At 41.3% G+C, this 12,704-nt stretch overlaps 1 protein-coding gene across 5 annotated transcripts in view; it reads right to left on the bottom strand.

Annotated features, from left to right (window-relative positions):
* Positions 1 to 12,704, bottom strand: part of mapkapk5 (MAPK activated protein kinase 5) — a 33,762-nt gene that overhangs the window by 19,157 nt on the left and 1,901 nt on the right. For 2 of the 5 annotated variants that reach the window (XR_013796805.1, XM_079606442.1), the window contains exon 2: positions 217 to 290. Coding sequence is in view for 3 of the 5 variants with exons in the window: in XM_079606442.1 (XP_079462568.1) it covers positions 217 to 290 (74 nt within the window). In the remaining 2 variants the exon portion in view is untranslated. Of the gene's footprint in view, positions 1 to 216; positions 291 to 7,301; positions 7,461 to 12,704 lie in introns of those variants that run through there. The other 3 variants (XR_013796806.1, XM_079606441.1, XM_079606443.1) reach the window with 3 other exon arrangements.

A 12,704-nucleotide genomic window follows, 5' to 3' on the forward strand; every position in this document is an offset into this window, starting at 1 on the left:
TAATGAGTCTATATAATATATTAGTTTCACCTTTTAAGTTTAATTATTGAAATTAATGAACTTTTGCACGATATTCATATTTTTCGAGTTTTACCTGTACATCTGCTAGTGGAGGTTTATGGTGTTTACAGGAAAACACATACAACTCTTTGCCTGTGTTATCTTACACAAATATAACCTTACAATAAAACTTTCAAACTGGACGTAACCGCATACCTCACAGGACCACTGATCCCAGCTCCCAGCTTCTGTGTCCAATTGATGTTATACTCTTCCAGGATGGATGTTTCCTATTACAAGAACACACAGAGCGTTTAGGAACAGTTCATTCAATTCACTCCACAAACATTACTTAAACATTACAAATAATTACTATATATGTGACCCTGGATCACAAAAGTCTCGAGTCGCACGGGTATATCTGTGGCATACACTGTATGGGTCAAAACTATCGATTTTTATTTTATGCCAAAAATCATTAGGATATTAAGTAAAGATCATGTTCCAATGTTGATATTTTGTAAATTTCCTACCGTAAATATATAAAACATGTATTTTTGTGAGTGAATGCAGCACAATCGTGAACATAAATGCACAACTTTAAAGGAGATTTTCTCAATGTTTCGATTTTTCCCCCAGATTTTCAAATAATTGTATCTTTGCCAAATATCGTCCTATTCTAACAAACCATGCATCAATGGAAAGCTTATTTATTCAGTGTTCAAATTATGTATAAATCTCAATTTCTAAAAAAAAAAAAAAAAAAAAAAAAAAAAAAAAAATCACCCATGTGACTGGTTTTGTGGTCCAGGGTCACATATATTATGCATTACACATAATTGATTATTTTGCCTTAAGTAGTTATTGTTTCAAAATGGTTGGTTTCTGCATTGGGAATCATGATGTAGCATCTGGACCAATCAGACACACAATTATTCATTATATTTAATGAATAATCCAACAGACGCCTCAAGACCGTAACAAGCAAAGGTCCAAAGCAGGCGCCGAGATGTCTGCTCTTCCACTGATGATCATTATCAGTTTTTTCCCCCTGGCTGACACCAGTCCATCAACCAGTGGACCTCAGAGATACTCCAGGTGGGGGAAGGTCAAGCAAAAGCACAGGCCATAGAAAAGACACACAAGGCCCATAAAAAAGGCTTTCCATTAATTCATACGCACACCTTCTATGAATAAACATGCATGCATATCTCCAGGACATTGTGTGTAAGATTATCACTGTCTTGTATGGTGTATTTTGTATTGTATTCTGTTTTATGCTTTATGATAGAACCACTTGTTAATGTAGCTTCCTATCAAAATAATTCTCATTTAATGCCCTACACTTTGGTGTACATCAGAGGTTCTCAACTGGTTTGACCATGGGACCCACATTTTCCCATGGGCATTTTAGACGTTTTTTTTAGACATTTAAACCTAATTCCTAATATATATATATATATAATAATAAAAAAGTACCGTCCAAACTAAACATACTCACAAAATGTAAGCATTTAAAGGTAGGGTAGGTCAGAATTGTCTAAAAAAATTTATTCACATTTGTTTAACCCTTATGTGCTGTTGTGGCTGTTTTCAGCCACTATGGGGTATTTTTGAGTCTTATTTTGGCCATAACTTTTTCCGTGTTTCAGCAAATGGAATGATTTTTGGTGACAAAGCTTATTTTTACACATATTTTAGGAAAATGCTTTGAAAATTTTCAAAAACTCAACAGTACACTCTGGGCAAATTCACTACCCTTTCGTTATGTTCGTGGCTGAAAACAGCCACTACTTTAAACTGCTGTAAAAATTGATCAGATAAATATTTTTTTGCCATTTTTTTTGCATAAATCTATTAATCAACCTCAGTCCTGTTCAAAACTACTAAATGTTTTTAAAAAAATCAAGATTTTAACTCTTTAATTGCCAAATTCATAAATTATGTCACTGATTTGGGAGGGGAAAAAACACAAAATTACTTATTTTCAATATAAAATTTGATTGTGGACTGGATTTTTTTTTACCTTTTATCACAGTCTTGGACATGTCAAAGATTAGAAACAACATTGGTTTTGATGCATTGATAGTTTTTGTGCAGCATCAGATTTTAACTTTTTCTCCCTCATTTACTGTTCGTGGCTGTTTTTGCCCCATTGACTTCCATTATAACCACATTTTTTGATTGCAAAGCCATGACACCATAAAATCATGCATTTTTGATTGTTGGTGGTTTTCCCTGTTGGAAAGAGGTAAAAATTTAAATTTTTACTGTTGATAACCAGGTGGCACCATTAACCCTTTAGATAGGCCTGTGCAAAAAAAAGCTTAGTTTCTGGCTTTTACATGGAGTTATATGGAGTATAATAGCATAATAAAGTGTGTGTGTGTGTGTGTGTGTGTGTGTGTGTGTGTGTGTGTGTGTGTGTGTGTGTGTGTGTGTGTGTGTGTGTGTGTGTGTGTGTGTGTGTGAGAGAACTCACCTTGATGCGTCTGAGAAAATCAAAATATGCACCTCAGCTCTCAGAACTACATGGAGTAAACAAAAACAAAGTAAGTGTATTTATGCATCTGCCTTTTGATGGTGAGAAATGCAGACTAAACAAAAACTAGGCAAGTGGATTTAAACACTTGCATGCAAGCCTGCTGGTCATTTGATGGTGAGAAGAGCAGCAAGCAACATGAGAAAGGGCTTGACTTGTAGTGAAGTTTTAGAGACGATTCTGCAGCCGGACCCCTCCAGCGAGCTGCAGGATGTATTGTCTTCTCCCTCTGACACCACAGACTCAGGAGAGGCAGACCATTATTTGGATGTGGCACCCTCATCATCCTCTCTAGCTTCCACTGAAGGCGAGGGGCATTCGGAAGATCCTGGGTCTGGGTGGATTGGGAGAAACGGCGAAGTGTGGTTTTCCACCAACGCGGAGACAACTCCCTTTCTTCAGCCTGCCAGAGGCGTGACTCCAGGGCCGACGAGATGATTGACCTCATTGTCAGCATGACCAACCTCCAAAACGCAGAGCTCTGCTGATTTCTTGAATCCTGAGAGGGACATGCTGGCTCTAAAAATCACACGACCACTGTGATCATCCCACAGGCAATGTGTGGACTCCCCTCTGGACCTGTAGACGCCGGCCAAAATCAGTAGCCCCATGTAGGCACGGAGATCTGTGGAGTCCACCCCGGTCCAGTTTCTCATTGTGCGGCGCCCGTAAAAAACAGATTGAACACAGAATCAATGTTCTGGACCCTTGCGATGGCATAGCGCGTCGGCAATGAAGTCACGCCTCTGGCAGGCTGAAGAAAGGGAGTTGTCTCCGCGTTGGTGGAAAACCACACTTCGCCGTTTCTCCCAATCCACCCAGACCCAGGATCTTCCGAATCCTCCTCGCCTTCAGTGGAAGCTAGAGAGGATGATGAGGGTGCCACATCCAAATCAGGATCTGCCTCTCCTGAGTCTGTGGTGTCAGAGGGAGAAGACAATACATCCTGCAGCTCGCTGGACGGGTCCGGCTGCAGAATCATCTCTAAAACTTCACTACAAGTCAAGCCCTTTCTCATGTTGCTTGCTGCTCTTCTCACCATCAAATGACCAGCAGGCTTTCATGCAAGTGTTCAAATCCACTTGCCTAGTTTTTGTTTAGTCTGCATTTCTCACCATCAAAAGGCAGATGCATAAATACACTTACTTTGTTTTTGTTTACTCCATGTAGTTCTGAGAGCTGAGGTGCATTGATTTTCTCAGACGCATCAAGTTCACACACACACACACACACACACACACACACACACACACACACACACACACACACACACACACACACACACACACACACACACACACACTTTATTATGCTATTATACTCCATATAACTCCATGTAAAAGCCAGAAACTAAGCTTTTTTTTGCACAGGCCTATCTAAAGGGTTAATGGTGCCACCTGGTTATCAACAGTAAAAATTTAAATTTTTACCTCTTCCCAACAGGGAAAACCACCAACAATCAAAAATGCATGATTTTATGGTGTCATGGCTTTGCAATCAAAAAATGTGGTTATAATGGAAGTCAATGGGGCAAAAACAGCCACGAACAGTAAATGAGGGAGAAAAAGTTAAAATCTGATGCTGCACAAAAACTATCAATGCATCAAAACCAATGTTGTTTCTAATCTTTGACATGTCCAAGACTGTGATAAAAGGTAAAAAAAAATCCAGTCCACAATCAAATTTTATATTGAAAATAAGTAATTTTGTGTTTTTTCCCCTCCCAAATCAGTGACATAATTTATGAATTTGGCAATTAAAGAGTTAAAATCTTGATTTTTTTAAAAACATTTAGTAGTTTTGAACAGGACTGAGGTTGATTAATAGATTTATGCAAAAAAAATGGCAAAAAAATATTTATCTGATCAATTTTTACAGCAGTTTAAAGTAGTGGCTGTTTTCAGCCACGAACATAACGAAAGGATGGGAATTTGAACAATGCACAAGGGTTAAACTGTCTTTATTTACCAATACATAATTAAAATGCAAGTACTCTGAAATAGAGAGTATAAAAAACTGAGTGACTCTAGTGTATTTAATCTTCAATAAACACGGCTCATTAATTCCATTCACTCCCGCCTAAAAACGGGTGCGCGACTGCACGCTCGTGGGCAGAGCCAGTAATAGCGGCGGTAGTCATGGCGACGGAGAGTGACAGTCGCGCAAGCCAATCACTTGTTTCTTCCCGGTCGGAATTAATGAGCTGTGTTTTTTAAAGATTAAATACACTAAAGTCACTCAATTTTTATACTCTCTTTTTCAAAGTACTTACATTTTAATTATGTATTGGTATATAAAGACAGTTTAAGCCAATTTGGAAAAAAGTTCTTTAGACAATTCTTACCTACACAACCTTTAAATTAAATAGCAGTCCCAAAGTAGTTTTTTTGTTAAAGGTACAATATGTAGGATTTATTGCCGCCAGGGGTCGCTAATCTCTTACAATAACAAAGGCGTATATTGATGACGCAAAGCATTAAGCGGAATTATGGATATTGTCGTCAAGCTGATGGATCTTTTATGGATGAGTGAATACATTGATGTTTTTAACATGACTGTGGTATGAAGCAGGGCGCGAGTGCTAATGAGAGACGTAACGTTAGCCGACACCAGCGCCACACGCAACGCGAGTCCCACGGATATAAAGGAATATGGACATTTAATTCTACTGAACTACACGCAAGTGCTGAATTACTCACAGGTCAGTTTATTAGACGAATTAAACTTGTGAGGTAACGCAGCGCTGTCTCACTCGCTCTAACAGTTACACTATCACACTAAACGGCATTTGAGTGCGTTGAATGTTGTTAGTTAGGTTGTTTGTTGGCTATATGAGACTAGCAGTAAGCTAGATCAACATTAAAATAACATACAGATCATATTCTAACATTTCATCATGTTGAACTATATAACATTGATTAGTTGTATGTACATTTCCTCACCTGTCTAATAAAGTACATGCAACACTAGCATCTCTGTCGAGTCGAAGTTAGTCGCGGACGCTAGCTCTCGGCATCTCAAAAGATGTTGATCTTCGTTTTAATCCTCTTTTTGTCTCAAAGTCTGCTTGCCATGGTGCATAATGTTTGGCTGTAGTAACCTGTCGCCATGGTTACTATGGCAGTACGAGCGGAAACCGAGGGTAACGCGGATATGGCGCCATCGACTCGCGACTCCCTCACCCCTGCTCACACGCCCCGTTTGCTTGGTTAAAATCGCAATTTTCTCACGATTTACAAATAGTTGGAAACATTTGGGATATTGTAAGTAATCAACTAAACAAAATATATAACATTGGCCTAGTGGTTTTTGGTTATTTTACTGCAAAAAGCCTACATATTGTACCTTTAACACAATAAAGGTAAGTTGGTATGAGCCACAATAGTCATTTAAAAACATACGCAAAAAATAAATAAAATGTGACAAAGTGGTATTTTACCATGGTAAATACACAATACTAGCATGAATACTAATGAATACAATACTAACACAGCCTGACAACATCTCTTCTGACTGCAGATACTGAATCAGGACAACGCATTTTTCTCAGGCACTCTTTAATGCATCTGACAGAAGTCAAATAAAGCAATAAGCCCCACGAAGCCATGATTCACAGTCAGTGAATTTAGAACAGCTAAGGGGCGTTGTTAGAACCATAGATATACAAAGGCTAGATGTCTTACAGCGGAGTCTCTAACGTCATCACCGGCAGCCATCGTGTCACAGGCAAGCTTTCTGGCGGCTCTGTGGTTCCTGATGTAAGGCGAGCGATCTTCATGAACACAAATACTCTTATCTCGCTGAAATCTTGACGGATTTACAAACGGGTTGGTTTCTTACAAACGTTTTTAACGTGGCTATAATTCTGGATGCTTGAACATGTTGGAATATATAATATTATAATTATTCATAAGTATGCAGTGTCATAACTACATATCTGACGTCTATAACAAACCAACCCGTTTGAAAATCAGTAGAAAATTTAGCAAGTTATGGTTATTTAAAAAGTACATGCGCCATTAAAACACAATGTTACGAGTGAGCGAGCTGACTGTGGCAAGATGGCCGCCAGGTGCGGGCGTCGACCTCCATTGGCCAGCAGCGCGGACGAGACATCTAGCCTTTATTATATAGATCTATGGTTAGAACCCCCTTAGCTGTTTGAAATTCACTGTAAAACAAGGCTTCAAAAGGCTTATTGCTATTATAAAACGGTTACTCCATAAAAATATTCATTTTAATATTTATTTTATTCATAAAATAAACACCAGCAACAAAAAAAGTATAACGTTATAACACATTTATTCCTCCGCCAAGCAATGTAGTTCCAAAGAGGTTGCTAAGCAACACATGCAGCAACAAATAAACAAACGGCAGTTGCGCAGAAACACTAATGTAATGTGGTCACATGTGTATGTTTTTTATGGCTGCAAATGCGGCTCAGCCAATCAGAATCAAGGACCGGAACTATCCATTTAATAAACCGCTTTTACGCACATCTTACAAAATAAAAGTCTTGATTCAGAAAAAACATGTTTCTTTGACCGACCCACCAGTTGAGAAACACTGGTGTACATCACCTCCTCATAGCAAGCATTGTATTATTGTTGTATTAATTTGTGATTAATAAGTAAATTAATTCGTAAAGTATGAAAGGACACAAATTGCCAGCCCACTCTAATATGCAAAACACCATGCTCAAAGACAAAGGGTCATAAACTTTTCCTTGGAAAGTTTAAGTTAACGTTGGCTCACTGACCCCCTGGAGGAGTGACCTCCACAGAAGTCCCAGTGACCCTTCTCCTCTTCCTCCGTCTCCTGGTTGCTGTTCGTGTGAAAAGAGTGGAGACATCCAGTCCGGAGGGCCTCAAGTTACAACCATTGTCTCTTCCTCGACCATTACAGAGTCAAACCAGAGAACGTCTAATAAGGGGAGAACTGCCACTCTCAGTAAACTTCCGGCTTCTGAACTGGTTGCAGTTCCACTCTGGCTCCACATGAGGGCGCTCACAGGACGAGTGCAGAATGAATGGAGGTCTATGGAGCTATACCCCTCAAAATCCACTTTTCTCAGGATATAATTTTTTGTCTAGTAATTTGAATGTTGTATTCGAAAGGAGATGCAAAGAAATTACAAATTGCTGGGTGTTAGATTTTTTAGAGTCACTTATTTGCTTTAAAAAATCTTTTAAAATGTCAATGACGTCATACACATCGTACGACCAGAGATACTGCTTTACGGCAATCATTAAGTCACTTTGTGGTTTTCTCTCGAGTCATCGACAACACAGCGGACACAGGTAAACACACAACACAGCGGACACAGGTAAACACACAACGCAGCAGACACAGGTAAACACACAACACAGCAGACACAGGTAAACACACAACACAGCAGACACAGGTAAACACACAACGCAGCGGACACAGGTAAACACACAACACAGCGGACACAGGTAAACACACAACACAGCGGACACAGGTAAACACACAACACAGCGGACACAGGTAAACACACAACGCAGCGGACACAGGTAAACACACAACACAGCGGACACAGGTAAACACACGACACAGCGGACACAGGTAAACACACAACAGAGCGGACACAGGTAAACACACAACACAGCGGACACAGGTAAACACACAACACAGCGGACACAGGTAAACACACAACACAGCGGACACAGGTAAACACACAACACAGCGGACACAGGTAAACACACAACGCAGCGGACACAGGTAAACACACAACACAGCAGACACAGGTAAACACACAACACAGCGGACACAGGTAAACACACAACACAGCAGACACAGGGAAACACACAACACAGCGGACACAGGTAAACACACAACACAGCGGACACAGGTAAACACACACAACGCAGCGGACACAGGTAAACACACAACGCAGCGGACACAGGTAAACACACAACACAGCAGACACAGGGAAACACACAACACAGCGGACACAGGTAAACACACAACACAGCGGACACAGGTAAACACACAACGCAGCGGACACAGGTAAACACACACAACGCAGCGGACACAGGTAAACACACACAACGCAGCGGACACAGGTAAACACACAACGCAGCGGACACAGGTAAACACACAACGCAGCGGACACAGGTAAACACACAACGCAGCGGACACAGGTAAACACACAACGCAGCGGACACAGGTAAACACACAACGCAGCGGACACAGGGAAACACACAACGCAGCGGACACAGGTAAACACACAACGCAGCGGACACAGGGAAACACACAACGCAGCGGACACAGGTAAACACACAACACAGCGGACACAGGTAAACACACAACACAGCTGACACAGGTAAACACACAACACAGCAGACACAGGGAAACACACAACACAGCGGACACAGGTAAACACACAACACAGCGGACACAGGTAAACACACACAACGCAGCGGACACAGGTAAACACACAACGCAGCGGACACAGGTAAACACACAACACAGCAGACACAGGGAAACACACAACACAGCGGACACAGGTAAACACACAACACAGCGGACACAGGTAAACACACAACGCAGCGGACACAGGTAAACACACACAACGCAGCGGACACAGGTAAACACACACAACGCAGCGGACACAGGTAAACACACAACGCAGCGGACACAGGTAAACACACAACGCAGCGGACACAGGTAAACACACAACGCAGCGGACACAGGTAAACACACAACGCAGCGGACACAGGTAAACACACAACGCAGCGGACACAGGGAAACACACAACGCAGCGGACACAGGTAAACACACAACGCAGCGGACACAGGGAAACACACAACGCAGCGGACACAGGTAAACACACAACACAGCGGACACAGGTAAACACACAACACAGCTGACACAGGTAAACACACAACACAGCAGACACAGGTAAACACACAACACAGCGGACACAGGTAAACACACAACACAGCTGACACAGGTAAACACACAACGCAGCGGACACAGGTAAACACACAACGCAGCGGACACAGGTAAACACACAACGCAGCGGACACAGGTAAACACACAACGCAGCGGACACAGGTAAACACACAACACAGCGGACACAGGTAAACACACAACACAGCTGACACAGGTAAACACACAACACAGCAGACACAGGTAAACACACAACACAGCGGACACAGGTAAACACACAACGCAGCGGACACAGGTAAACACACAACGCAGCGGACACAGGTAAACACACAACGCAGCGGACACAGGTAAACACACAACGCAGCGGACACAGGTAAACACACAACGCAGCGGACACAGGTAAACACACAACGCAGCGGACACAGGTAAACACACAACACAGCGGACACAGGTAAACACACAACACAGCGGACATAGGTAAACACACAACACAGCGGACACAGGTAAACACACAACACAGCGGACACAGGTAAACAACACAGCGGACACAGGTAAACACACAACACAGCGGACACAGGTAAACACACAACACAGCGGACACAGGTAAACACACAACACAGCGGACACAGGTAAACACACAACACAGCGGACACAGGTAAACACACGTGCTAGAAGAGTTTTTGCTAGAAGACATTCTGGTCCCGCTTCGGATGCCATCAAGCGGTATCTCTGGTCGTAATCAGTCCTTCACTGACCAATCAGCGTTCATTAGCAGAATGCTAGCATGTTATGGGCAACAACAACTCAACCTGTAAGAAATCGAAAGGACATAAGTACTCAATCATTCAACTTTCTACCTATAACCCATGTTGAATTTGCAAAACCTACAATCAAATCTGAGATTTCTCAACGGCAATCGGGTGAAAGAGACACATTTAGCCGTCTAGCCCCATAGACTCCCATTCATTTTGCACTCGGGCGATCGCCCCCAGTGGAACTCTGGTGGAACTACAACCAAAATGCGGTACAAAAGGACTTAATAGGGAGTGGCCAGGCTCTCCGTAGACGGGCTCTGGTCAAACTAACACTGCAAGTTCATCATCATTGATGGCAACTTCAACACCATCGACTTGCTGAGCCATCGAGACTTTCTCCTGAGATTGCATCCGGACGCCCGTTCAACGTCTAAGGCATTGCAAGTATCGTACATTGCGATCACAGATACATGCTAAGAAAGTGTTATTTTTCTGTGGCCACAAGAATTGATAGATGATCAATACTGACTGGTCGCTGAACAAACAACAGATTAATTGATTATAGTATTAATTAAGCTACATCAAGATAATTTGATAACTGATCCAAATATTTATAATGAATTATAAAAAGTTGATTATTCATTCATATTTCCCCTAACTTATTAAAAGAACCAGTAGTCAAAAAGTAATCAAAGTTACTAATTACAATTTGGAATCAGTAACAAACTATAATTTGTAAGTAATCTTCCCAGCAGCATTGGTCTTTTCAACCACACGGTATCATTATTTCTGTTACAAAACAAAAACTAAAAAAAAACAAGTACCGGTAGCCTACTGGGATAAAAGTTTATAGTCTGGATATAAACACTGATGTCTACGGTAGCAATTAAAACAGAGTAAATCACTTTTTGAAAGTAACTTGACGCTTCAAATAAAGATTACATTGTTAGACCAGTAGGTGGCGACAAGTGTGTTAAAACAAATGCAGCCTATTTGTCATTCACTCGTTCAAAAACGCTGATTCATCCAGTAATGAAACAAGTTAAGTATTTATTTTGTAAGTGAGTCACTGAATCATTCATTCAAACGATAATTTTTTTAAAAATTCAAACTAATTGTTTTAAATAGACTGCATATAGACATGAGTAAGTAGACTATTAACAAAAGGAATTAACATTTTGTCAGAACAAGTAGTAAACTACAGTACATATTTTGTTCAGTTGTGTATTCAGAATCGTGATCACACATACACACACACACATATATATATATATACAGTGATTCTCAATTTACCCAGAAGCCACTCTACTCAGTACTTAAAGGGTTAGTTCACCCAAAAATGAAAATAATGTCATTAATGACTCACCCTCATGTCGTTCTAAGCCCGTAAGACCTCCGTTCATCTTCGGAACACAGTTTAAGATATTTTAGATTTAGTCCGAGAGCTTTCTGTCCCTCCATTGAAGCTGTATATACAGTATACTGGCCATGTCCATAAAGGTAATAAAAAGATCATCACAGTAGTCCATGTGACATCAGTGGGTTAGTTAGAAGTTTTTGAAGCATCGAAAATACTTTTTGGTCCAAAAATAAAACAAAATAAGACTTTATTCAGCATTGTATTCTCTCCCGGGTCTGTTGTCAATCTGCGTTCAGGACTCCGCAGTGTCCTGACGGAAGACGCTGATGACGTGTTATCTGGTGCGCCCGAGCTTCGTTTACAGTCTGAGGGAGACGCACGCTATATTCAAGCTATTCTACATTGTTTGCGTGGATATCATTTTTTTAATGGTGCGTAAATGTGCATGTCGCGGATGAGACACTTTTACAGCGTGCGTTTCCCTCAGTCTATAAATGAAGCCCGTGCGCACCAGAAATACACGTCATCAGCGTCTTACGCCATCAGCGTAACTGTGAAGGATTCACAACAGACCCGGGAGAGAATACAATGCGGAATAAAGTCTTATTTTGTGTTATTTTTGGACCAAAAAGTATTTTCGATGCTTCAAAAACTTCTAACTAACCCACTGATGTCACATGGACTACTTTGATGATCTTTTTATTACCTTTATGGACATGGCCAGTATACTGTATATACAGTTTCAATGGAGGGACAGAATGCTCTCGGACTAAATCTAAAATATCTTAAACTGTGTTCCGAAGATAACCGGAGGTCTTACGGGCTTAGAACGACATGAGGGTGAGTCATTGACATTATTTTCATTTTTGGGTGAACTAACCCTTTAACACCATGTCCTAACCAGACGCGATGCGCAAAAAACAATAAAAAAAACCCCACAGCCAATCAGAACAGCATGTGGGTGGAGTCTCACAGCGAGTGCACAGCTAATCAGAACAGTGTGTGGGCGGAGTCTCGTGGCAAGTGCACAGCCAATCAGAACAGCGTGTGGGTAGAGTCTTGTGGCGAGTGCACAGCCAATCAGAAAAGCATATGGGCGGAGTCTCGTGGCAAGTGCACAGCCAATCAGAAC

Source organism: Phoxinus phoxinus (genome assembly GCF_949152265.1).
Source record: "Phoxinus phoxinus genome assembly, chromosome: 3".
Classification (NCBI taxonomy): domain Eukaryota; kingdom Metazoa; phylum Chordata; class Actinopteri; order Cypriniformes; family Leuciscidae; genus Phoxinus; species Phoxinus phoxinus.